Raw genomic sequence first — 26,945 nt, 5'->3', positions numbered from 1 at the left:
CACATACCTTGTTCATGGATTGGAAGAATTAACATCATTAAAATGTCCACACTACCCAAAGCAATCTATAGATTCCATCCAATTCCCATCAAAATACCAATGACATACTTCACAGAAATGGAATACTTCAAAAGTTCATATGGAACCTAAAGAGACCCCGAATAGCCTCAGTAATCTTGAAAAAGAAGAACAAAGTTGGAGGGATCACATTACCAGATTTCAGGTTATACTACAAAGCCACTGTAATCAAAACAACCTGGTACTGGCACAAGAACAGGCATATAGACCAGTGGAACAGATAACCCAGAAATGGACCCAAGACATTATGCTCAATTAATATTTGACGAAGGTGGCAAAAGCATACAATGGAGTAAAGACAGCCTCATTAATAAATGGTTTTGGGAAAATTAGACAGCTACATGCAGAAAAATGAAACTAGACCATCAACTTACACCATACACAAGAATAAACTCAAAATGGATAAAAGACTTAAATGTCACTCATGAATCCATAAAAATCCTAGAAGAAACTGTAAGCAACAAAATTTCAGACATCATAGGCAGCAGAACTTTCTCTGATACATCACCTAAGGCAACAGAAACAAAGGAGAAAATGAACACATGGGACTACATCAAACTCAAAAGCTTCTGCACAGCAAAAGATACAATCATCAAAATGGGAAGGCAACCCACTGTATGGGAGAGCATAATTGCCAGTGATGTATCAGATAAAGGGTTAATTTCCAATATATAGAGAGAGTGCTCATACAACTCAACAAAAGGAAGACAAAGAACCCAATTAGAAAATAGGCAGAGGAACTCAATAGACACCTCTCCAAACAGGACATACAAATGGCTAAGAGACATATGAAGAAATGTTCAACATCACTAATCATCAAAGAGATGCAAATTAAAACAACAATGAGGTATCACCTCACACCTGTCAGAATGGCTGCCATGAACAAATCATCAAACCACAAGTGTTGGCAAGGGTGTGGAGAAAAGGGGACTCTAGTGCACTGCTGGTGGGAATGCAGACTGGTGCAGCCACTATGGAAAACAATATGATGCTACCTCAAAAAATTAGCAATTGAATTGTCATTTGACCCAGTGATCTCACTTCCAGGAATATACCCTGAGAAGCCTGAAACACCAATCGAAAGAATATAGGTACCCCCATGTTTGTAGCAGCACTATTTATAATAGCTAAGATCTGGAAACAGTCCAAATGTCCATCAGTAGACGAATAGATAAAAAAGCAGTGGTACATATACACAATGGAGTACTATGCACCTGTAAGAAAGCGAGATTTCTTATCCTTTGAGACGACATGGAGGGACCTGAAAAGTATTATCCTAAGCAAAACAAGCCAAACAGAGAGAGGCAAGTATCATATGATCTCACTTATGTGTGGAATATAATGAATATAACAGAGTGAGGAACAGGATAGTCCCAGAGACGTGGAAGTGGGGTACACACTGACAATCCCCAGAAGAGGGGGTGGTGGGAGAGAGATAAATCACACAACTCATATGCATGTATACATGAACAATAGACACCGACAACAAAGCTGGGGACAGGGTGGGGGAAGGATCAGTGTGAGGAAAAAGGAGAAACATCTGTAACAAAAGTAAATTAATTAAAAAATTGCTTAGAATATATAATGGGAAAAAGACAGTTGCTTCAATAAATGTTATTGAGAAAACTGAATAGCCTCGTGCAAAAATATAAAACTAGATCCCTACCTTATACCATACACAAAATCAACTGAAAATAAAGAACTGAATATAAGACCTGAAACCATAAAACTCCTAGAAGAAAATATAGGGGATAAGCTCCTTAACATTAGTCTTGGCAGATTTTTTTTTTTTTAATTTGACACCAACAGCAAAGGCAACAATATCAAAAATAAACACATGGGACTACATCAAACTGAAAAATGTATACTCAACAAAAAGCTTCTATATCATCAACAAAATAAAAAGGCAACCTATGGAATGAAAGAAAATATCTGCAAATAATATATCTGATAAGTTAATATCTAAAATGTATGTAACTCAATAGAAAAAAATGAATAATTTGATTTAAAAGTGGGAAGTGTAATTGAATAGACACTTCTCCAAAGACAACACGCAAATAAATTTACTTATGTTTTCTTATAGTTAAGAATGTATCAGAGTCTTTAAGAAAGAGAATTAAAAGATTCACATTCTCATCCCACATCTGATTCACTGAGAAAAGATGGAATCAATATATAGCAGAGATTTTCTGGCTCATGAGTGGGAAATATCTACTCCAAAGGAAGCGGGCTAATAAACTCTAAATGAAAGCAATACGAGAAAAGTCATTTTCCTCCTGGCCTTATAGATGTTAATAATTTGCCTTACTGTGTCTTATTCTATAGAATGTTTTCAAATACTATTATGCTAGTTAACTGCAGCATCAATTTGAGACCAATCATTCAGTCGAAACAACAAGGATTTAAATAATTCAAATGTAGATGTGATAACGTTTCATCAACAGAACTGTACTTCTGCCTTAAAACGGAGTTTCTAGACATGGCTGGACAATTTGTGTTCCTGGTATCAATGACAACTAAAGACAGGAGTTCTTTTAGATGAATTTGGCAATATACACATTGGTAACCCCACTGTACCTAGCACAGATCAAAGCAGGGACAGTAGACATTGTACATTCTCCCAATAAAACCACTGCCAGTTTCACATACAAATGTTTGACAAAACAGTGTAAAATATTAATTGTATTAAGTTTTACCCTTAAGCATGCTTCTATTTAAAAATTCTGTATGGTAAAAAGAAAAGTATACATAAAGCACTTCTGTTACATAACACACACAAAAATGATGGTTGTCTAACGGAAAAGCACACCCGCGACTTTTGAACTGCGAGACTGACTAACCACTTTTTAAAATGGAAACTTAAAAGAATACCTGGCAGACAAACAATGGTTATTCAGACTTGAACATTTGGCACATACTTTCTCAAAAATTAATGAAGTGACCCTAGTACTTCAAATACAACAACTGACAGTGTTCGTAGCCAATGATAAATTTGAGGAGCTTAACCAAAGAACTTATATATTTATATGCATAATCCATGGACACGGATGATAGTTGTGTTGAAAGCCTGGACTGGAGTAGGGACTCAGTGGAGGGGGGAAAATGGTGGACATCTGTAATGCTGTCAATAATAAAAACATATATATTAAAAAAAATTCAGAATCTTGGAAAATTTATTTTTGCCAACATGGGCTTGACAGCACCACAATACATAAAGATATTCCTGATTGGCGGTGATAAATACTGTCAAACAAAATATGTCAATATTCGAAAGATCTGCATAACAATGAATCAGCATTTTCCCAATGAACCACGAACAGGGCTATAAGGTCCTGCTTGGACAAAACTCCCATTAAAAGTGTAAGACATATCAGTAGGTTTTTTTTCAATTCTCACCCGAGGACATTTTTGGATACTTTGTTCAGATAGAGCGGGAGGGAGGGAGGGAGGAAGGGAGGGAGGGAGGGGGAGAGAGAGAGAGAAACATTGATGTGAAAGGGACACATCGAGTAGTTGCCACCCGCATAACTCAACCAGGGCCGGGGACAAACTGCAACTGAGGTACATGCCCTTAGTGGGAACTGAACCCGATTCTCTCGGGACCACAGGCCGTGGCTCTAACCGCTGAGCCAAACTGGCCAGGGCCATATCAGTAGGTTTTAATGTATCACTACGAAAAGTTCATTGGGGGATTCCAAAATGGCGGCAGAGTGAATGGAAGCTACATAGACTGTCTCCTAGGACCAAACTGGAATTACAATTAAAATACTGACAAATCATCGGGAAAAAGCAGCTTGCAAGGACCATATAACCAGAGACACTGACTCGATTCTGGTAGGTTTGCAGAGGCACAAGAGGCGGACTGGGAGCCCACAGACAGCAGCGGTCTTAGATGTGAGCAGTGCCCTCGGGGTTATACTCCCAAGTGGCTCCACAGCGCAGAGCCAGGACAGAAGATAATATAGCCACAGTCACTCCCCTTGGGCTCCGGCAGAAAAAGGGCAGACTGGACAGGAACAGTGTGGGAAACTTGAGATTTGGAGGGCGCTCAGAGCTTTTGCTGAGTTGGGGCCACACAGGACGTTGGCCATCTTACTCCTTTCCAGGGCTCTGGAGAGAGGCGGTGGCCCTCACGCTGAGATTCAACCCCACCTGGAGGCCATTGAAATGCAAATTGAGGCTCATTACGAACCAGCATCTGCCTGACCCTTGGGAAATCACCTTACACTGAGCACCTGAGAGAGTTTTGGATTCAACTGAGAGCCCAAGGCTTTTCAAGGAACCACTACTGATAGCCTCCACGCAAATAGCTGGAGGATAACTGAACCATTCTTGGGTTTGCAACTCTGCCCAGGAAAGTAAGACTTGACAGTGGTGTTTTTTTTTGTTTTTCTTTTTGGTACATGCCCCTAGTGGGAACCAAACCCGGAACTCTCTGGTCCAAAGTCCGATGCTCCAACCATTGAGCCAAAACGGCCACGGCGACAGTGGTGTTTAACATGGGTCCTCCTCGCACATCCAAACACAGGAGACGAAGACACCAACAGCAGAATACCAACACCCACAGGGAAAATTTGGCAGGCTCCAAAGCCAAATGTAATAGCCAAAATGGTGAAAAAAAGAAACAAATGCCAAGTGAAATAACAAGAGACCTCTACCAAAGATGAGATAAATGAGGAGCAGTTAAGCAAGTTAACAGAGCTAGAATTCAGAGCCCTGACCTTGAGGAAGCTCAATAGCATGACTAAGGACATCAACACCAGGAGTAAAGACATAGAAATGTCGAAAATCAACCAATTGGAAATTAAAAACCACCAAGAAAATATGAAGAATGACATATCAGAAATAAAGAACACATTGGAAGGTCTAAACAGCAGAGTAGAAGAAGCTGAAGATGGGATCAGTGAATTACAACACAGACTAAAAAAAAAAAAAATCAACCAATCAGAAAAACAAACGACCAAAAAAAAAGAAAAAAAGAAACCAATTAAAAAACCAGAAAGACAGCTTAAGAGAACTGTGGGACAACTTGAAACATAATAATATTCGCACCATAGGAGTCCCCGAAGAAGAACAAAATGAGCAAGGGTTAGAGAATATATTTGAAGAAATAGTGACAGAAAAATTCCCTACTTTGGTAAAGGAAGAAGGCATTCAAGTTCAAGAAGTACAGAGACCCCCAATTAAGAAGAACCCAAATAGGCCCACACCAAGACACATAGTAATCAAAATGCCAAAAAGTAAAGACAAAGAGAGAATCCTAAAAGCAGTAAGAGATAAGCAACAGGTTACCTACAAAGGAACTCCCATAAGGCTCTCAGCTGGCTTCTCAACAGAAACACTACAGGCCAGAAGGGAATGGCATGAGGTAATAAAGGTCATGAAAAACAAGGATCTGAATCCAAGACTACTCGACCCAGCAAGGCTGTCATTCAAAATAGAAGGTCAAATAAGGAGCTTCCCAGACAAAAAAAGGCTAAGGGAATACATTAGCACCAAACCAGCACTGCAAGAAATGTTAAAAGACCAGTATTGCAAGAAAAGTTACTATAATTAGTAAAAGAAATAGGAAGAAAAATATAAGCACAGTAAACAAAAATGGCAATAAATAAGTACATATCAATAAACACCTTTAATGTAAAGACACAGAGTAGCTGATTGCTCGAATGCTCCCATAAAAAGACACAGAGTAGATGATTGGATAAGAAAGCATCACTCATCTATATGTTGTTTACAACAGACCCACCTCACAACAGAAGATTCACATAAGTTGAAAGTGAAGGGATGGAAAAACATCATCCAAGCAAACGGAAAGAAAGAAAAGGCTGGGGTAGCAATACTCATATCTGATGAAATAGATTTCAAAATAAAGGCCATAACTAGAGACAAAGAAAGCCACTACATAATATTAAAAGGATCTATCCAATAGGATGATATAACCTTGATACACATATATGCACCCAATACAGGAGCACCAAAATATTATTAAAAATCTTCTGGAAGACTTCAAAGGAGAAACTGACAGCAATATAATCATAGCAGGGGACTTCAACACCACACTGACATCACTGGATGAATCCTCTACACAAAAAATTACCAAGGAAACACAGACTCTAAATGAAGCACTAGACCAAATGGATTTAATAGATATCTACAGAGAATTACACCCAAAAACCGCATAATTCACATTCTTCTCAAGTGCACATGGCACATTCTCAAAGATAGACCACATGTTAGGACACAAACTAAATCTCTACAAGTTCAAGAAGATTGAAATCATATCAAGCATCTTCTCAGATCACAATGGCATGAAACTAGAAATCAATTGCAACAAGAACATGCAAAGACATTTGAAAACATGGAGGCTACATAGCATGGTATTGAACAATGAATGGGTTATCATGGAGATCAAGGAAGAAATTAAGTTTCCTGGAAACCAATGAAAATGAACATACAACAACACAATTTCTGTGGGATGCAGCGAAAGGAGGTCTGAGAAGCAAGTTCATAGCACTATAGGCCTACCTCAAGAAAGAAGAAAAATTTCTAATAGACTATCTAACCTCACAACTTAAAGAACTAGAAAGCAAGCTAAAAGAGAATCCCAGAGCAAGTAGAAGGAAGGAAATAGTAAAGATCAGAGCAGAAATAAATGATATAGAGACCAAAAAAACAACTCAGATGATCAATGAAACAAAGAGCTGTTTTTTCGAAAAGATAAACAAGGTTGATGGACCCTTAACTAGACTCACCAAGAAACAAAGAGAGAGAACCCAAATACACAAAATCAGAAATGAAAGAGGAAAAGTAACAACTGACACCACAGAAATACAAAAGATCGTTAACTACTATGAAATAAATTTGACAATATAAGCGAAATGGACAAATTTCTAGAAACACATAGTCTCCCAAAACTGGACTGGGAAGAGATAGAAAAATTGAACAGAACAATAACTACTAAGGAAATTGAGGAGGTAATCAAGACTCTCCCAGCAAAAAAAAAAAAAGCCCAGGCCTGGATGGCGTCATTGGGGAGTTTTACCAAACATTCAAAAAAGAACTAACACCCATTCTCCTCAAACTATTTCAAAAATTCAAGAAGAAGGAAGACTTCCAAACTCGTTTTATGAGGCCAGCATAATTCTAATTCCAAAACCAGAAAAAGAAACTACAAAGAAAGACAACAACAGGCCAATATCCCTGATGAACATAGACGCCAAAATCCTGAACAAAATACTAGCAAATCGGATCCAGCAACACATCAAAATATTACTCACCATGACCAAGTGGGATTCATCCCAGGGATGCAAGGCTGGTACAATATTCACAAATCAATATATGTGATACACCACAGAAACAAAATGAAGAATAAAAACCACATGATCATATCAATAAATGCTGAAAAAGCATTCGAGAAAACCCAGCATCCATTTCTGATAAAAATGCTCAGCAATGTGGGAATAGAGGGATCATATCTTGACATAATAAAGGCCATATATGAAAGACCTACAGCCAACATCATACTCAATCGGCAGAAACTAAAAGCATTTCCCTTAAGAACAGGAACAAGACAGGGATGCCCGCTTTCACCACTCTTATTTAACATAGTACTGGAAGTCTTAGCCACAGCAATCAGACAGGAAGAAAAAATGAAAGGGATCCAAATGGGAAAGAAGGAAGTGAAACTGTCATTATTCGCAGATGACACGATATTATACACAGAAAACCCTAAAGACTCCATCAAAAATCTACTATACTTATTAAATGAATTTAGCAAAGTAGCAGGATACAAAAGTAATGTCAAGAAATTGATGGAATTCTTATACACCAATGATGAAACTCACAGAGACTGAAAAGACAATCCCATTTACCATCATGGCAAAAAAAATTAAGATACCTAGGAATAAACTTAACCAAAGAAGTAAAGGACCTATGTGCAGAAAACTACAGGACATTGCAAAAAGAAATAGAGGAAGATATAAAAAAATGGAAGCACATACTATGTTCATGGATTGAAAGAATTAACATCATTAAAATGTCCATATTACCCAAAGCAATCTATAAATTCAATGCAATCCCCATCAAAATACCAATGACATATTTCACAGAACTAAAACAAATACTTCAAAAGTTCATATGGAACCAAAAAAGATCCCGAATAGTCACAGAAATCTTGAAAAAGAAGAACAAAGTAGATGGGATCACATACCAGATTTCAGGTTATACTATACAGCTACTGTAATCAAAACAGCCTGGTACTGGTACAAGAACGGGCATATAGACCAGTGGAACAGAACAGAGAACCCAGAAATGGACCCAAGACATTATGCTCAATTAATATTTGACAAAGTTGGCAAGAGCATACAAAGGAGTAAAGACAGCCTCTTTAATAAACGGTGTTTGGAAAATTGGACAGCTACATGCAAAAGAATGAAACTAGACCATCAACTTACACCATACACAAGAATAAACTCAAAATGGATAAAAGACTTAAATGTGACCAGTGAATCCATAAAAATCTTAGAAGAAAATGTAGGCAACAAAATTTTCAACATCATACGCAGCAGAATTTTCTCTGATACATCACCTAAGGCAACAGAAACAAAGGAGAAAATGAACACATGGGACTACATCAAACTCAAAAGCTTCTGCACAGCAAAAGATACAATCCTCAAAATGGGAAGGCAACCCACTGTATGAAAGAGCATAATTGCCAGTGATGTATCAGATAAGGGGTTAATTTCCAATATATATAGAGAGTGCTCATACAACTCAACAAAAGGAAGACAAAGAACCCAATTAGAAAATGGGCAGAGGAACTCAATAGACACCTCTCCAAACAGGACATACAAATGGCTAAGAGACATATGAAGAAATGTTCAACATCACTAATCATCAAAGAGATGCAAATTAAAACAACAATGAGGTATTACCTCACACCTGTCAGAATGGCCGCCATCAACATATCAGCAAACAAGTGTTGGCAAGGGTGTGGAGAAAAGGGGACTCTAGTACACTGCTGGTGGGAATGCAGACTGGTGCAGCCACTATGGAAAACACTATGGTGTTACCTCAAAAAATTAAAAATTGAATTGCCATTTGACCCAGTGATCTCACTTCCAGGAATATACCCTGAGAAGCCTGAAACACCAATCAGAAAGAATATATGTACCCCCATGTTTGTAGCAGCACTATTTACAATAGCTAAGATCTGGAAACAGCCCAAGTGTCCATCAGTAGACAAATGGATAAGAAAGCAGTGGTACATATACACAATGGAGTACTATGCAGCTGTAAGAAAGAAAGATCTCTTATCCTTTGAGACGACATGGAGGGACCTGAAAAGTATTATTCTAAGTCAAAGGAGCCAAGCAGAAAAAGACAAATACCACATGATCTCACTTATTTGTGGAATAATGATCATAACAGTCTGAGGAATAGGATAGACCCAGAGAAGTGGAATTAGGGTATAGAATGACAACCCTCAGAAGAGGGGTGGTGGGAGGAGGGAAGAGATAAACCACAGAACTTATATGCATGTACGTATAACCAATGGACATGGACAACAAAGCCGGGGACGGGGTGGGGGGGTTGGGAAGATTGTGTCAATGAGGTAATAAAGGAGAAACATCTATAACAAAAATAAAATAAAATAAAGAAATATTTTTTTAAAAAGTTTATTGAGCCCTGGCCGGTTTGGCTCAGTGGTTAGAGCATTGGCCTGCGGTCCGGAGAGACCCGGGTTCGGTTCCCGCTAAGGGCATGTACCTCAGTTGCAGTTTGTCCCCGGCCCTGGTTGGTCATGCGGGTGTCAGCCACTCGATGTGTCCCTTTCATGTCGATGTTTCTCTCTCTCTGTCTCTTCCTCTCTCTCCCTCCAACTCTATCTGTGCAAAAATGGAAAAAATGTCCTCAGGTGAGGATAAAAAAAAAAAAAAAGTTTATTGACATAATTTCATATTCTACATTGCAACTTACTTTAAACAAACCCCCATTTTCAAATTTTGGTGAGGTACACAAGGAGACTATCTACGATGTTCTAAGATGGATATTAAATACTCCTGACTCTTCCAACTATGTATCTGTGTGAGGCTAGATTTTCTTCATATACTTCAACCAAAACAACACATCACACCAGACTGAATACAGAAACATATATAAGAACCCAGATGTCTTAAGCCAGACAATAAAGGAGATTTACAAACATGTAAAACAATGACACTCTTTGTTAAACAACTTCTTTGCTTGGAAAAAGTCATTGTTTTTAATAAAAATATGCTATTTGTGTTAACATGTAATCAATTTTTTAAATGAAGTAAAATATTTTTAAAATTTATGTTTTAATTTGAAATATAATAAATATTGACAACTATAACCCACATTTTAACAAAGCTCACTAGGATCCTCAGAAATTTTTAAGAGCATAAAGTGGGTAACTGAGACAAACATTTGAAAACTGCATTTCCAACATACTGAAGTATCTAAGAGAAGGAAAAACAAGGCGGGGTGAGAGGATAAACAGACACCACTTACAGCAAAAAGGCCTCATTCACAGCATCAAAGAACTCGGGCCAGAGCATTTCCTGAGGTTCATGTCCATGGTAGGTGAGCAGAGCTTCCACCAGTGGTTCAAAATCTGGCAGAGTAACAAGTGGGACACAAACTCGTGACAGGGACCTTATTCGTTCAGGAGCCATTCTGTGCAGTAAATAAAATAAAAAATGATTACCCAGTGTTAGAGCCACATGTAATTAAAGACATACAATCTTTATGCTAAAATGGCTGATGACAGGTTGCTTGCTCTGCCTCTCACATAAAGAGGACTATCCTGATACCATCTACGAACGCTCTTCTTTTACTCCATTCCCTAGACAGTAACCCTCTGGCTGCAGTCCCCATTTTACCATCACTCATCTTCATGAATTTGGCATAACTCACTATGGGCATCTCCAACTTGTGTTTTGCATGCTGTTGAGTCAGCTCTGATTCCTGGTAACCCTATAAATGAGTGATGCCCACAACGCCCTGTCCTCAACAGCCCTGCTCAGCTTCTGCTGACTCATACCTTCTTTTATGAAGCCAACCATCTCATATTTTGTCTTCCTCTTTTCCTGCTGCCTTCTGTTTTTCCCTGCATTATAATCTTTCCCAAAGAACCCTGCCTTCTCATGGTGTACTCAAAGTAAGACAACTTCAGTCTTGTCATTTTGTCTTCAGCAATGTTTCAGACTTAATTTGCTTTAGGATCCATGTATGTATCTCCAAGTTGCCATGCCCAAAACAGAACTCTTGAATTTCTTCCCCAAACTGTCTCTTCCTCTGTGCTCCCAATCTCATTTGCTCAAGCCTAAACCATTGAAGTCCATTCTTGATAGCTCCCTTTCTCTTATGGCCCTTATCTGATCCAGCAGTAAATATTGTCAATTCATCTGACTATCTCTCAACACTTCCATTACTACCCCATAATTCACTATCACTTCTAGTCTGGGTTACTGTAGTAGCCTCCTAACTTTCTCCCTGCTTCTGCCCTAACTCCCATTGTTTGTCATCAAAACAGTTCCAGGAACTCTTTACAAATGCAGAGTTCACTTGTCTGCTCCAAGCTTTGCAATGGCTCCCACCTTACACAGAGCATAAACCTTTTCATACTAGCCACTAAGACCTTCCATGGTGGGGCCCCTTCCGTTTCTCTGGCTTCATTTCCTTTCACTCCTACCCTTGCCTGTCCTGCTCCAGCATGATGCACAGGCCTCCAACTAAGGTCCTCTTGTTCACTCTGCATGAAACACATGACTAGCTCCTTCACTTCATATGGGTCTCCACTCCAATGTTACTTTAAGTGAGGATTTCCCTGACCATCCCATATAAGTGCAATGACCAATATGGAATCAATCAGTATATGTGGCAATTTAAATTTATTTTAATTAAATAAAATTTAAAATCCCATTCCTCCATTGAACTGACATCAAGCATTCAACAGTTACATGAGGCCAGTAGTGAGTGGCTTACAGTATTGGGCAGGTCAAATTTAGAGGACTTGTCCATTGCTGCAGAAAGCTCCACTGGACAGCAGTTGAACACAGCAAGAGCCCTCCTGCCCCACTGTGTACTTCCCCTCTCTCACCTGGTTTACTTTTCTTCAGAGTACTATGATGTATCTACTTGTTTAGTGTTCATGGTCTGTTTCTTCCTGCTAGGATACCAGCTCTACAAGGGCAGGCACTTTTTTTTCTATTTTGCTCACTGCTCTCTTCCTAGCATGTCCACTCCTCACACATACTACATGCTCAAGAAACAGATAAATAAAAAATAAACTAGAGATTTAATAAAATGAAAGTTTGAAATGTATGCTATTAGATATTTTTCTAGGAATTTTCATATATAATCACATATCTAGAAATTTAGTCTTATGTTTTGTGAAACACAAATGAAATTACAGTATAGAACACACAGCTGTCCTTCATTTTACTTGCTGCTATTAAAAGAATACATGAGTGCTGTAATTTGACAATGTCTCTACAGGTACTGAGTTGTTTCTAATTGTTCACCATTACAAACACTTGCAGGGGTATCCATTTTTGCACATGCCTATCTGTGCCCCATATGAATATCTGTATATCAGATTGCATCCCAAAGACTACCAGTTTACTTTTCCACTCTTGCCAGTGATATTATCACCAGTATTTTTATTTCTTGGTAATCTGGACAAAATTATCCCATTGCTTCCATTTACATTTTCTTTACAACTTTTGAGATTATCTGTTTGTTACCCACTTGTATTTCCTCTTCAGTGAATTTGTTTTTATTTATTTATTTATTCATTTATCTATCTATCTATTTATTTATTTATTTATTTTTATCCTCACCCGAGGACTCTCTTGCATTCATCAGCAGATAGAGCAGGAAGGAAAGAGGGGGAGAGGGGGGGGGGAGAGAGAGAGAAAGAGAGAGAGAGAGAGAGAGAGAGAGAGAGAGAGAGAGAAAGATCGACATGAGAGAGACACATCGACTGGCTGCCACCCACATGACCCCAACCAGGACCGGGGACAAACTGCAACCAAGGTACATGCCCCAGCGGGAACCAAACCTAGGTCTCTCTGGACTGTGGGCCGACGCTCTAACTGCTGAGCCAAACCAGCCAGGGCTGTGATTTTATTTTTAAATTAGTGTGTTTAGTGCTAGTCATTCAATAAATATTTTTTGAATCCTTACTATAGTTAAGGCTGTTTGTGGTATTTATAGCACAAGAGCAAAGACAAAGCCCATAATGAAGAGACTAAAATGCTAGATGATAGCAAGTACCATGCTGAAAAAGTAAAACACACTGAGGAGTCAAGGAGGGCAGGAACTTACTGAGGAGAATATTTGAGCAGAGATCTAAAGAAAGTGAATGAACAAACCTGATACATGTCTGAGAGGAAAATGTTGCAGGCAGATACAATGCAAATGCAAAGGCCCTGTGTATCTGAATCCACCAAGGAGGCCAAGGTTGCCTGACCACGGTGAATGTGGGAGGGGATGAGGAAGGCAGACTTTTGTAGACTACTGTAAGAGCATGTGCTATTCTTTTTAACTCATTTTTTAAAAATTTTTATCAATCTTACAAACACAACTATTTAAAACAGCCAAACAGCTCTTCAAAGTTTTTGTGGAGAACTCTAACCCCCATTTTCTGATCTTGGAGGCCAAAGATCTGATCTGGGTTTAATGACTTGTTATTTGGCTTGATCATTTTTCTTTGCAATGATTATTTTAACCCCAAACTGCCACCCAAGTATATAATCTCGCAATATATTTAAACATATCAGACACGCTACCATTTTTATATTCTTAAAGAAATCTTTCTTAGAACATTTTGACCTCTTCCAATCTGGACAGGTTGCTTTTTACTCTAGGTGCACTTATTGTCTTGGGATCAGCATCCTGTAAGTTTCTTTCACTTTTCTCCTGGATCCCATATCTTCTTCTTTCTTGGTTTATTCTTCTTATGTAGGAAAAGGTATAGTACAGGAGAGGTAAAGTATTTGAGAATTTGCGTGTCTGAAAATACCTTTTACTCTCACATTTGATTGATTCTTTAGCTGAGTATAGAATTCTGGTAATTTTCCTACAGAACTGTGAATGTGTGGTTCTACTGTCCTTTAGCTTCCAGAATTGTCCTTGAGAAGTCCCATGCTACTGAGAATTCTGATCCTTTTGGTACTTATAAGTTCTGTTTTTACCCCCTGGAGGCTTTGGATATCCTTTTTGAAATTTCACAATGATGTGTCTTGGTATTGTTTATTTTCATTCATTGTGCTGGGCACTCTGTGGACTTTAAATCAGGATAGTTCTCTTGAAGCACGCCTTTGATGATTTCCTACCCTTTCTTTTCTCTGTTCTCTCTTTCTGGGAACTCAAATTTTTTGATATTGATATTCCTGACAAGTATCTTTTCTATTTAATTTTTTATCTTTTAGTCTTTTTTGCTCAAGATTTTGAAAGAATCATTCAACTTTATCTTCCAATCCTCTTATTATGTTTTTCATTACCATTCTCTAATTAATTTCCAATAACCTTTCGTTATCCCATGGATGTTCCTTATTTTAAAAAACAGAACCCCATGCCTGGCCGGTGTTGCTCAGTGATTGAGCATCAACCCATGCACCAAGAAAAAGGTCGCCGGTTCAATTCCCAGTCAGGGTAAATGCCCAGGTTGTGAGCCAAATTCCCAGTGGGGGGCATGCAGGAGGCAGCCAATCAATGTTCTCTCTCATTGATGTTTCTTTCTCTATCTCCCTCTCCCTTCGTCTCTCTCTAAAAATCAATAAAGAAAATAAATAAGTACATAAATAAATAATAGCACCCTGTTCTTGTTTAACGAATACACTACCTTTATTTTCATAGAAACATTGATATTAATTTATTTGAGTTTCTTTTCTTTGATCTTTATTTTTATTGGTTTCTACTTTTTTATATTATATGCTTCTTAAAATGATTTCCTTAAACATCTGGTAACCACTTCCTGTCAGCTTATATTAAGCACTAAAAGCTAGTAGGGCCAGCTGATTATGATCTTCACTATAGGGCAACAGTTTTTAGATTTTGGCTTCAGAACACTGCTAAACTCTTAAAAATTACTAAGAATGCCAAAGAGCTTTGTTTCTGAGGTTATCACTATCAATATTTATCATGTTTGAAATTAAAACAGAGAAAAAACATTTAATTCATTAAAAGTAATATCAATAAACCAATTAGACATGAAAATGAATGACATTTTTGTTATACAATAACTATATTTTACAAAACAAAAAGAATTTAGCGAGTGACACCCTTTACCTGTTTGTACATCTCTTTACTGTATGACCTGCATTTACTTCTGCAATCTGTTGCAATATGTTATTTTATTTGAAGTATATGAAAGGAGTCTAGTTCCATACCAATATGTAGTTTTAAAAGGCAGGAGTATTTCTTTTTTTTTTAATCCTCACCTGAGGACATTTTTCCATTTTTTGTTCAGATAGAGTGGGAGGGAGAGAGAGGAACAGAGAGAGAGAGAAATATCGACGTGAAAGGGACACATCGAGTGGCTGCCACCTGCACGACCAACCAGGGCCACGGACAAACTGCAACCGAGGTACATGCCCTTAGTGGGAACCGAACCCGGGTCTCTCTGGACCACAGGCTGACGCTCTAACCGCTGAGCCAAACTGGCCAGGGATAAAAGGCAGGAGTATTTTAATAGCCTCTTCATATAATTGTACATATTTTCCTTTGATTCTACATAGAAACTCTCAACATTGCCCAGCCTAGTTCCTGTGAGCCTGTCTAAGAATGCAGGTGTAATTGTCTCCCATGGGTCTAGGGCAGCAGTTCTCAACTTGTGGGTCGTGACCTCTTTGGGGGTCGAACAACCCTTTCACAGGTGTCGCCTAAGACATAACAGTAGCAAAATTACAGTTATGAAGTAGCAACGAAAATAATTTTATGGTTGGGGGTCACCACAACATGAGGAACTGTATTAAAGGGTCACGGCATTAGGAAGGTTGAGAATCACTGATCTAGAGAGTTAGTCTACCTTGATAACAGCTGAAAATTAACAACAATTTAATGGCCAACACCTCTCTTGAAAGCTGCCAGTCTTCAAATAGCGACAGAATTCCAAAATAGTTACATTCGACAGATTCTTTCAGTAAAATTTTTGTCAAGGTGAAGAGGTAGATTCCTGGCACTTCCTACTCCATCTTCCCTGACATCCCCTTTTGATCTCTTGTATGAGAAAGAAAAAACAAAAAAAATTTCTTACTTTCCATTGCTTTGTCTTTTTGTACTATAACCGAGGAGAACTATTTGGCTCAGTCTTTGAAGTCATTATTTGCTATTCTGTTGTATCTCCTATTTAGCCTATTTATTGAATTTTCTTCTTTTCCTATAAGCCAGTGGTTCTCAACCTTCCTAATGCCGCGACCCTTTAATCCAGTTCCTCATGCTGTATTGGGCGGACCCGAGTGGAGATGATAGAGGAGCGGTATCTCGGTTCCTAAGACCATTGGCAATATGTGTTTTCCAATGGTCTTAGGGACCCCTGTGAAAGGGTCGTTTGACCCCCAAAGGGGTCACAATTCACAGGTTGAGAACTACTGCTATAAGCTCTGTCTTTAAAAAAAAAAATAGTACTGTTTCGAAGATTTGATAGTTTCTCTTATTACTTTTAGGACAATTTATCATTTATTTAAAAAAAAAATCACGTGTTTCTCCTAGAGAATGCATCTGAGTAATGTATTCACATCTTCTGTTCATTGCATTTGGTTCATTTCTCGTTATGGTGTTGGTTTTCCATGAGTGCTTTTGACTATTTGCTCTTTCTGGAATTTGGGGCTCCACATTAGCCTCTCCATGAATGCTCCAGTATTTGTGGGGAGGGTCAGATGTAGTGCTGGCTGGAGTTATCAATAAGTTGTACTCTGATCATAAGAACACCCCCAAACTACTGGGAATTGACAGCCATTTGGTTCTTGCTTCTCCACCAAAGTATCCTCCCTCCTTCTTATTGGAACAGGATCTCTGTTGTCTCTGTTAGGGGACAGTAGGTAAGGAGGAGGAGTGTGTGAGGGCCTAGACAGCTGGCTGCTATTACTGTAGCCCAACAGGTTATCCTGTGGGCTACCAGGTACCCTCCTACTCCCTGAGTCCACCCCCAAAGTAACTTTTACCTTTTCCAGTAGTCTTCTCTTGCAAGCTTTTTGGGCTGTGATATTTTCCTTCAAGCATATCCTATCACCTACCATTTTAAGGCTTTCTTATAATTTGTGGGTCATCAAAAGCACCGCTTCTCCCCAACCCCCCCCCCCCCAGCCTGTGTTTCTGTATTGTATATTTGTTAAAATTCCCTGTCATCTCTAAGAGTTGGGAGTATAAAGTTAATACTAGGACATTCATGTGCTTGGTTCATCACTCCGTTTAGTTTCTTATATTACATTTCATCTCATTTGCTCCTGATTAGATTATAAGAGTTGCTGTTCCTCATTGGTCTTGAACTTTAGTCTTCAGGATCTGTCCAAGTTCTGTACATCAGAACTACTCAGAGTCTCCAAGTATGGTCCTTTCAGTCAGCACATCAGCATCCCTGGGGCGAGGCCAAGGAATCTGTCTGTTTACATTTTTCCAGGGGATCCCTACGCACATGGAAATTAAAAAAATGCTGCTCTACACTGTGTTAGTAGCAGTCCCCAGAATCAGATTTTACTCTCTAGTAAGAATCTGAATGTTTTAAGGAAGCGTGATAGAATTATATTTAAGGTTTATATTTTATTAGTGAACTCCTATAAATTACTAGTTTAGCTGTATTATTTTTTGATAATCAACAGTAAAAATCTCAGATAATTTTCTGTCCAACTACACAATGATAATTTTCTTATGTATGAACTGTTTGTCTTTTCCCCTCAAATATTCACCTTTTCTAAAACTCACTTCTTATTCTTTACCACTTTCCTAAATAATTGAGTCTCTTCGACAACATTGACCTTCCACAGTGCTCTAACATCTTTCTCTAAATCACTATCAAAGTGGTTTTAGACCTAAATGAATGTTTTTGAGTCCATCATCTAAGTTGTAGCAAAAAGACATATTGAGCTTGAGTTTTAAATATGTTACATTTTTGGATTATAAGTTTACTGGGTGGGCTAGGAGACGGGGTAAGTTGTCGAGTGTGTGAGAGAGAAGTAGAATGCTCTTTCATATTTATATATCAGACTCTAGCAGGATGTTTTACATAGAGTAAAAGGCTCTAAGAATGTTTGAGAAGTTGAAAACCATGCCTGAGGGTTAAGTGTGCTCTGCACAAACCCAGACTTCTGAAATAAAGAAGCAGGGAGGCAGTATAGTGCTCTTGCCCTTCTGCCTTGATTTATGAGTCCTCCTCTCTAAATGAGTGCTAACAAGTGCTATTTTTCTCTCATTATCTTAAAAAAAAAGAGAGTCAGCAACTTTCACTGGTGAATGGGTGGGTGGAAAAGACGACCTTGGCAATAAGGGCATTTGTCAAGCCCTGAAGCTTAGGGGCTGCTGATTATATCTCCCAGTTAGGATGAAAATAGGCCCAAGATAATTTTCCTAAAAAAATTATGAAGTCTGATGTAAACTTAGGTAATTTTTGGTTCTACCAAAATGCAGGCAGGTCAACTGATAATCTGGTTGGCTTCCAAGTGTTCGAGGCCCGCATGGCACCCTCTTTAGGTCTGCAGCTTGCCAGAGCATGGAGATCCAACTTCAACCAGAGCCACACAACATTTTCCAGACTGGATTACACTGAGCATTAGGTTGACTGATTGCCAGAGCAGCACTTCCAAGTGATTTTTGCGCAGAACTCAACAGCAGAAGGCTCAGTGGAAACCATATACAGCTGAAAACACCATTCCCATGTGGTTGCACTGCAGCTGCCAAACCATCTGCAGCAAACCACTGAACTACAAGATCACTGACGACGTTCAGAGAGGCCAGGATGCCTCTCCTTCTGGATGGTGTATAGCAAACAACAAGAGAGAATTTAAACATTCTGTCACTGAATTGTTGATTTTACTTCGTGGTAAGTGAAATTCTATTTAAAATGCTACGACAAGACCATATATCAAGCCTTTAAAAATGATGCAAAAAGAAACTAAACAAATTTTTCTATCTTTTTTTTTTTGTTCCTCTGACAATTTATGTATCAAAGTTAGAAGATTAATTTCTATATTTTCTACCATGCTTTTGAATCTTTTGAAATGAACTTTAAACATTTGACTAGAGAAAAGTGAAAAAAAATGTATGGATGACCTCTGTTTAAGAGAGAGAGAAACACTAAAGCATTGTTTAATGGTGTTTAAGTTTGGGGGGCTCTTGGCTGTTTGAACATTTATAGTCCTACTTGTGGAAGGAAAGTAATGATAAAATTGAAGTGTCATAAATAATGAAAATATCTGGAAATTCAAGTGTACCAGAAAGCAGTTTGTCCCCTATGCTGTATTCTGATTCAACTTTCTTGCTTTATAAATCTTAAAAATGTACAGATAACTTCAAGTACGTAGAAGAAATGTATATATATTATTGATACGTATTCTAATTATTATTATAACTTAGAACAACAACAGCTCTAATGGCTCCAGTATTTTTGCAGCTCTTTCAAATGTTATCGTGATGCCATTCTATACCTGATTTCATGAAGCCAGTTTTTATGACAGACAAGAGCACACACTTGGTTGAATTTACAGCACATTCGAGAATGTGGACTTACAGAGTTCTGAGTCTCACACAAGCTTTTATGGAACCAGCTTCTTTTATGGATGGAGAACAGAACTTCCTAGCTTTATGTTTTAAAAGCGCATAAAGAGACTCAAAAAGTATGTAGGTATCAAACTGCTCTTTAAATTCAATCTTCTGATAAGAATAACTGAACCTAATCCAAGAAATTTAATTTCCTTTAAACTATATATGGGCTGAATACAGTCACAAAAATACCTGCAAAAAACATATTTTGCTGAGTCCTAAAATTATTTCTAAAAAAGCAAAAGACTCCATGGTAAACATCAATCAACTGAGCAAATTAGGAATGTATCAGATGTGTCAGTGTATGGAGAACATTCTACTAGCACCGACATCTCATATTCTTGGTAAGTTTGTTAAGAATTTTACTAATTATGCCCTGACTGGTTTGGCTTAGCGGTAAGACTGTTGCTTTGTGGACCAAAGAGTCACAGGTTTCATTCCACTTAAGGGCACATACCTTGGTTGTGGTTTGGTCCCTGGCCCTGGTTGGGGTCGTGTGGGAGGCAACCAATTGATGTGCCTCTCTCACATCAATGTTTCCCTCCATTCCACTCTATCTGAAGATAAATGGAAAAATATCCTCAGGTGAGGATTAAAAAAATAATAATTTTACTAATTATATCACAGTTTTGCTTTGACTAAGAATGTCCTAAACTACTCACCAAATTAACTGCCATTTTATCCTTGCTACTACTGCACTCTGGGGTGCCAACATGGACACCCTCAGTAGAGGACAATTTGGACAATAAACAAATTGTCCAAATTATTTATGAAAATTAAACATCCTTCATGAAGAAAGAGTCATGAATTTAGAAATGACCTTGTCCCCCACAATGGCCCAATCTAGCACAAATGGAGGGTTATCAGCTAATTATCTTCCATCAGGCTCTCCTGTAACTGTAGACAGTGGACACCCTTCTGAACTACTATCTTCTTCTGTCCAAGGGTGAGAAATGAATATTATCTTTTCATTTTCAATATTTTACTAGGTAACATGATGTTTTAGTTTTTAAAAGTTTAATTATAAAATACTGATGACATATAGAAAAACAGAGAGAACTACTATAACATCAACTAGAGAGTGGGGCAAAAGTAGATTTACAGTTTTGAGTATGTGAAAGTTTATTCTTGTATTATTATTTATTAATTATTATATTATTTTCAATATGACGTGTAAACCTACTTTTGCCACACCTTATATGTACCCATTGCCCAGATTGTACAATGTTAACATTTTATTAGTATGTCTATTTGATATTTTAAAGAAATAAAATATTTCAATTACAGTTGAAACACCTTTCTCCTACCCCATTTCCTCTTCCACTTCCCAGGAGTTAGCACTCCCCAGAAGTTGGTGAAGGTCCTTTGGTCTAGTTTTAACACTTTCGCTTTATAAGTATGTATTGTTTTGAGTGTTCTAAATTTTTATATAGATAATGGCATACTATGCATATCTTCTTGCAACTTCCTTGTTATTCTTTCCATGGGTCTATGTCTGGCTTTATGCCAGTACTAAACTTTTGAGGACCGTAGCTTTGTAGTGTTTTTAAGTCAGGAAGTGTGAGGCCATATGTAAGCTTTGCTTTTCAAGACTGCTTTGGCTATTTAGGTGCTTTGCAGTTCGATATAAATTTTAGGATTTTTTTTTCCTACTTCTACAAAAGAAAAATGAGTCTCTTTAACATTTATTTATGGACTGCTTTGGGTACTCTTCCAAGCCATGAACATAGGAAACCTTTTCATTTATTTGTGTCATTTAATTTCTTTCACCAATGTTTCATAGTTTGCAGTGTACAAGTCTTTCATCTTCTTGATTAACTTTATTCCTAAGTATTTTGTTCTTTTTGATGCTATTGTAAATGAGGTTTTAAAAAAAAGCTTATTTCTGGATTGCTCATTGTTAGTGCATAGAAATACAACTGAAGTTTGAATGTTGATTTTTTTTGTATACTGCCACTTTACTCGATTCATTTATTAGTTCTAACAGTGCTTCTGTAGAATCTTTAGGGTTTTTCTACGTAAAAGATAATGTCATCTACAAAGCTTTATAATTTTCTTTTAAATATGGATACCTTTTATTTCTCTGTCTTGTCTAACTGCTCTGGCTAAGACTTCCAGTAATATGTTGAAAAGAAGTGGTGAGAGAGGTTATTTTTGCTTTGTTCCTTATTTTACAAGAAAAGCTTTCAGTCTTTCACCCTTGAGTACGATGTCAGCTGTGGGCTCTTCCCATATGATCTTTATTATGTTGAGGCAGTCTCCCTGTATTCCTAGTTTGCTGAATTTGTCATCATGAAAGTGTGTTGAATTTTATAAAATAGTTTTTCTGTATATATTGAAATTATGTGGCACTGCCCATCATTCTGTTAATATGGGGTGTTATAGTATTTGATTTTTGTATGTTGAACCATCCTTGCATGCTAAGAATAAATCCCACTTGTTTATTGGGCATAATCTTTTTTATGCATTGTTGAGTTTGATTTGCTAGTATTTCATTGAGTTTTTTTGCATCAATATTCATCTTTGATTTTTTTGTACTGTTTTTCTATTCTCTATTTAGTTTATTTCTGGTCTAATCATTATTATTTTATTCCTTCTTCTAACTTTGGGTTTAGTTTGTTCTTCTTTTTCTAGTTTCTTGAGGTATAAATTTAGGCCATTGATTTGAGACCTTCTTCTTAATGAAGGCATTTACTACTATATGCATCCCTCTTACCACTGCTTTTCCTGCAACTTAGCATTTTTTTAATATAATGTTTTTATGTTCTCATTTATCTCAAGATATTCTTCTTTCACCCACTGATTATTCAAGAATGTGTTAATTTGCATGTATTTGTGAATTTTCCCATTTTCCTCCTATTAGTGGTTTTTTGTTTTAAACTATGATGGTCAGAAAAGATATTTGGTATGATTTTAATCTTAAATTTTCTAGGATTTGTTTTTTGGCCTAACATGTGATCTATCCTGGAGAATGTGTGTGTGTGTGCTTGAAAAGAATGTGTATTCTGTAATTATTGTGTAGATATATATTGCATATATCTACAAGGTCTAAATAATCTACAATGTTTTTCAAGTCCTCTGTAGTCTTATTCATCTTTAGTCCGGTTGATCCAAATATTATTTAAAGTGGGCACTGAAATCTCCTATGATTATTGTATTATTTTTTATTTTTCCCTTCAATCCTATCAATGTTTCCTTCATATATTTTGGTGTTCTGCTGTTAGGTGCATATATATTTATAATTGTTATAACTTCCTAGTAAGTTGACCTTTTGTCATTATATAATGTTCTTCTTTGTCTGTTGTACTAGTTTTTGACAAAAAGTATATTTTGTCTAATATAAGTATGGCCACACCTGCTATCTTCTGTCTACCATTTGCATGGAATATATTTTTTCATCCTTCCACTTTCAGCTTAGGCATATCCTGACATCTAAAATGAGTCTTGGGCCCTGTTTTTTCTTAATCCATTCAGCTATGCTATTGCTTTTTATTGAAGAATTTAATCCATTGATGTTAAAGTGATTACTATAGAGAAGGACGTACTATTACCATCTCATTGTTTTCTGTATATCTGGTAATTATTTTGACCCTCTTTTTCTCTTTTGCTGACTTTCTTTGTGTTTCCCTGATTTTTGTTTATTAGTGATATACTTGGATTCTCTTTTTATTTTCCTTTGTGCAACTTCTATAGGTAATTTTGTTGTTGTTACCACAGGGTTATATAATACATCTCATGGTTATAACAATCTATTTTAAACTGATAAGTTCAGTTGCATATAAAAATTTTTATTCCTTTATATCTCCTCCCCATGTTTTATTGATGTCAATACATTTTTATATTTTGTATCCATTAACATAGTTTTACAGTTAGTTATTTTTTAAGCTTTTATCACTTAAATTTTATTCCAGAATTTATGTATCAATATTACAGTATTATAGGATTTTGTATTTGCTTATATATTTATCTTTACCAGAGTTGGGTACTTTCCCCTAGTCTTGCTGACCTGAGCCAATCTCCTGTCTCCGGTGCTGCAAAAAGCAGCTGAGCTCTAACCTTCCAGGGTCCCCAGGTACTGAAAGTATGGTGGTGCCCAGGCAGTGATCAGAGTCAGGTAAGACAAATACCAGTCCATCAGGCAGCCCCACAAAAGCCAGAACACTGGACACATTCCACTCTTCTCTCTCCCTTCCAAGAGAGAAGCTAAAAATTGGACTTTTCCTCCAATCCTACCAAGCTGAACAAGCTTAGGGGAAGGGCTGCTGTAGTTATGAAATTTCTTTCTTCCCTGTTTCAATATGGCTATTCTTGACTTTGAACTTGTGACTTCTAATTGGTTTCTGGAGCTCTCATAAAGGCCCTTTGGCGCATATACTATTGTTAAGTCAGTGTTTGGAGGGCAGGAAACAAGGACGAGTGCTTCCCATTCTGCTATCCTGCAGATGTCACTCCTGAAGAATGTTTTAAATGTTTATTTGCATGTAGTTTTCCTCATTTGTAATAAAATGCTAATATTCTTATTCATTTCATACTGGAGTGTTAGACTCTTTATGATTGATTTACAGAAGGCATTTCTATACTTGTTTTATAGGTTGCAGATATCTTCCAAGTCTGTGGCTGGTCTTTTCATTTGTTAATAGTCTCTGTGTTTGTGCATGTGTTTTAGTTTGTTTCTGTTTATCCTCAGCTGAGTTTTAAAACAATCATCAACTTGCCCTGGTCAGGTAGTTCAGTCGGTTGGAGCATCGTCCCATGCACCAAAAGGTTGCTGGTTTGATTCCTGGTCAGAGCACATAGTTAGATTGCAGGTTCAATCCCTGGTCAGGGTGCATGCAGGTGGCAACCAATAGATGTTACTCTCTCACATTAACGTTTCTCTCTCTCCCCCACTTCCTCTCTCTCTAAAATCAATAAAACATATCCTTGGATGAGGATAATAAAATAAATAAAAAGTCATCAACTTGACATATTTTGGGATTTGGTATAGGGCATGCTTACAAATTGATTTCTATTGATTTTTCTCAAGTTCCTTTTAATAAATTTTTTATTTTATTACTCAAAGACTCATTATTCAACATTCACCACAAGGCTGAATCAAAGTCCTTACCTGATAAATAAATGTGTAAATGCTTTCCATGCACCATATGAGTTCATCTTATTATTTTTAGGTATTCTTTATATCACATAAAATGCACATATTTAAAATGTACAATCCAAAGATTTTCAATAAATTATTGAGTTGGACAACCATCATTATCATCTACTTTTAGAACATTTCCATCACCTCAAGATCTTTTGTGTTCATTTGCAGAAAATCCCTGTTCCTACCTCTAGCCCTAGGCAACAACTGATCTACTTTCTCTCCATATATAGATTTGCTTATTCTGGACATTTTAGAGAACTTGGAAACATAGAATGCGTGTTCTTTTATGACTGGCTTCCTTCACTAAGCATGTTTTTGAGGTTCACACATGCTGCAGCATGAGTCAGTGGCTTGTTTGTTTTTCTTAGGAATAATATTCTATTGTATGGACATATCGTACTTTGTTTATCCATTCATAAGTTGATGGACATTTGGGTTGCTCCCACTTTTTTTTTTTGTCTATCATGAATAATGCTGCTATAAACATTTATATATAAGTATTCATGTTCTTCAAGTAAGCCATTTGTATACATTTTTTGGTGACATGTATTCCAGTCTTTTGCCAATTTTTTAACTGGGTTGTCTTATTACTGAGTTCTTTATATATTCTGGATTTGAGCCCTTTATCAGATGTATGATTTAATAATATCGTCTCAGTCTATGACTTGTCTTTTCATTTTTCAATGGTAACAGATAATTTTTTATTTGTTGACCCATCCAGTTTTTGATGGTCCTTTGGATTGTTTTTGGTTTTGAACTATTACAACTAAAGCAGCTATAAATATTTATACATAAATATTTGTGAATACCTATGTTTTCATTTGTCATGAGTAAAGACTCAAGAATGGAATCGGTGGGTCATATGGTAAGTTTACATTTAATTTTTTACTAAACTACCATACTTTTTACAAAAATGGTTATACTATTTCACATTCTCACAAACAGTTTATGAAAGATCCAGCAATTCCATATCCTCTACAACACATGCTAATGTGTCTTAAATTTTAGTCACTTGAGGGAGTTTATAGTGGTATTACATTTGTTTCTTCTTCAAGTTTAATTTCTTTTATCACAGTAAACATATATTATTTTTAACCATTTATAAGTGGCAACCATTTAGTGGCATTAAATACATTCACAGGCTGGGTATCCACCACCAACATCTATACATAAAGCTTTTCCTCATCCCCAACATAAACTAAGTACTCATTAAACAAATACTCCACTCCCTCCAGACACTGATAACCTCTATTCTGCTTTCTTTCTCTATTAATTTGCCTATTCTAGGCACCTCATATAAGTGGAATCATATAATATTTGTCCTTTTGTGTCTGGCTTATTTCACTAAGCATGTTTTCAAAGTCCATCAATGTTCTTGTATATATAAAAATGTTATTATTTTTTTATGGCTGAATAGTATTATATTGTACTTGTATACTACATTTTGTTTCTCTGTTTATCTGTTGAGAGGCACTAGGGTTGTTTCCACCTTTCGGCTATTGTGAAAAATGCTGCTATAAACTTGGTGTACTGATTGATATCTGTTTAAGTCCCTGCTTTCAAGTTTTCTGACTATATACGTAGGAGTAGAATTGCTGTGCTTTATGATAGTCCTGTGTTTAACTTTTTGAGGAACTGTTAAACTGTTTTCCACAGTGACTGCACCTTTTTCCACTCCCACCAGCAGTACACAAGGGCTGTACTTGCCCCACGTTTTCAACAAGATTTGTTAGTTTTCATTTTTGTCTGTTTTATAAATTACAGCTTTCCTCGTAGGTGTAATGTGGTATCCCATTGTGATTTCGATTGGCATCTCCCTAATAATTACTGATGTTGAGCATCTTTTCATGTGTTTTTTGCCAGTTGTACATATTCTTTAGAGAAATATCTAGTCAAGGTTCTTGGCCATTTTTTAATTTAATTTTTTGTTACTAACTTTGAG

General features: G+C 37.0%; 1 protein-coding gene across 10 annotated transcripts in view; it reads right to left on the bottom strand.

Annotated features, from left to right (window-relative positions):
- Nucleotides 1–26,945, bottom strand: part of FANCC (FA complementation group C) — a 236,858-nt gene that overhangs the window by 54,631 nt on the left and 155,282 nt on the right. For all 10 annotated transcript variants that reach the window (XM_036260703.1, XM_036260704.1, XM_036260701.1 and 7 more), the window contains one exon: nucleotides 10,612–10,776. In XM_036260703.1, the coding sequence (XP_036116596.1) occupies nucleotides 10,612–10,776 (165 nt within the window). The remainder of the gene's footprint in view (nucleotides 1–10,611; nucleotides 10,777–26,945) is intronic.

This window comes from Molossus molossus, unplaced genomic scaffold (genome assembly GCF_014108415.1).
Source record: "Molossus molossus isolate mMolMol1 unplaced genomic scaffold, mMolMol1.p scaffold_m16_p_14, whole genome shotgun sequence".
NCBI lineage: Eukaryota > Metazoa > Chordata > Mammalia > Chiroptera > Molossidae > Molossus > Molossus molossus.
Note: the sequence above shows the minus strand (reverse complement) of the source record. Positions and strands in the feature narration are given on the sequence as shown.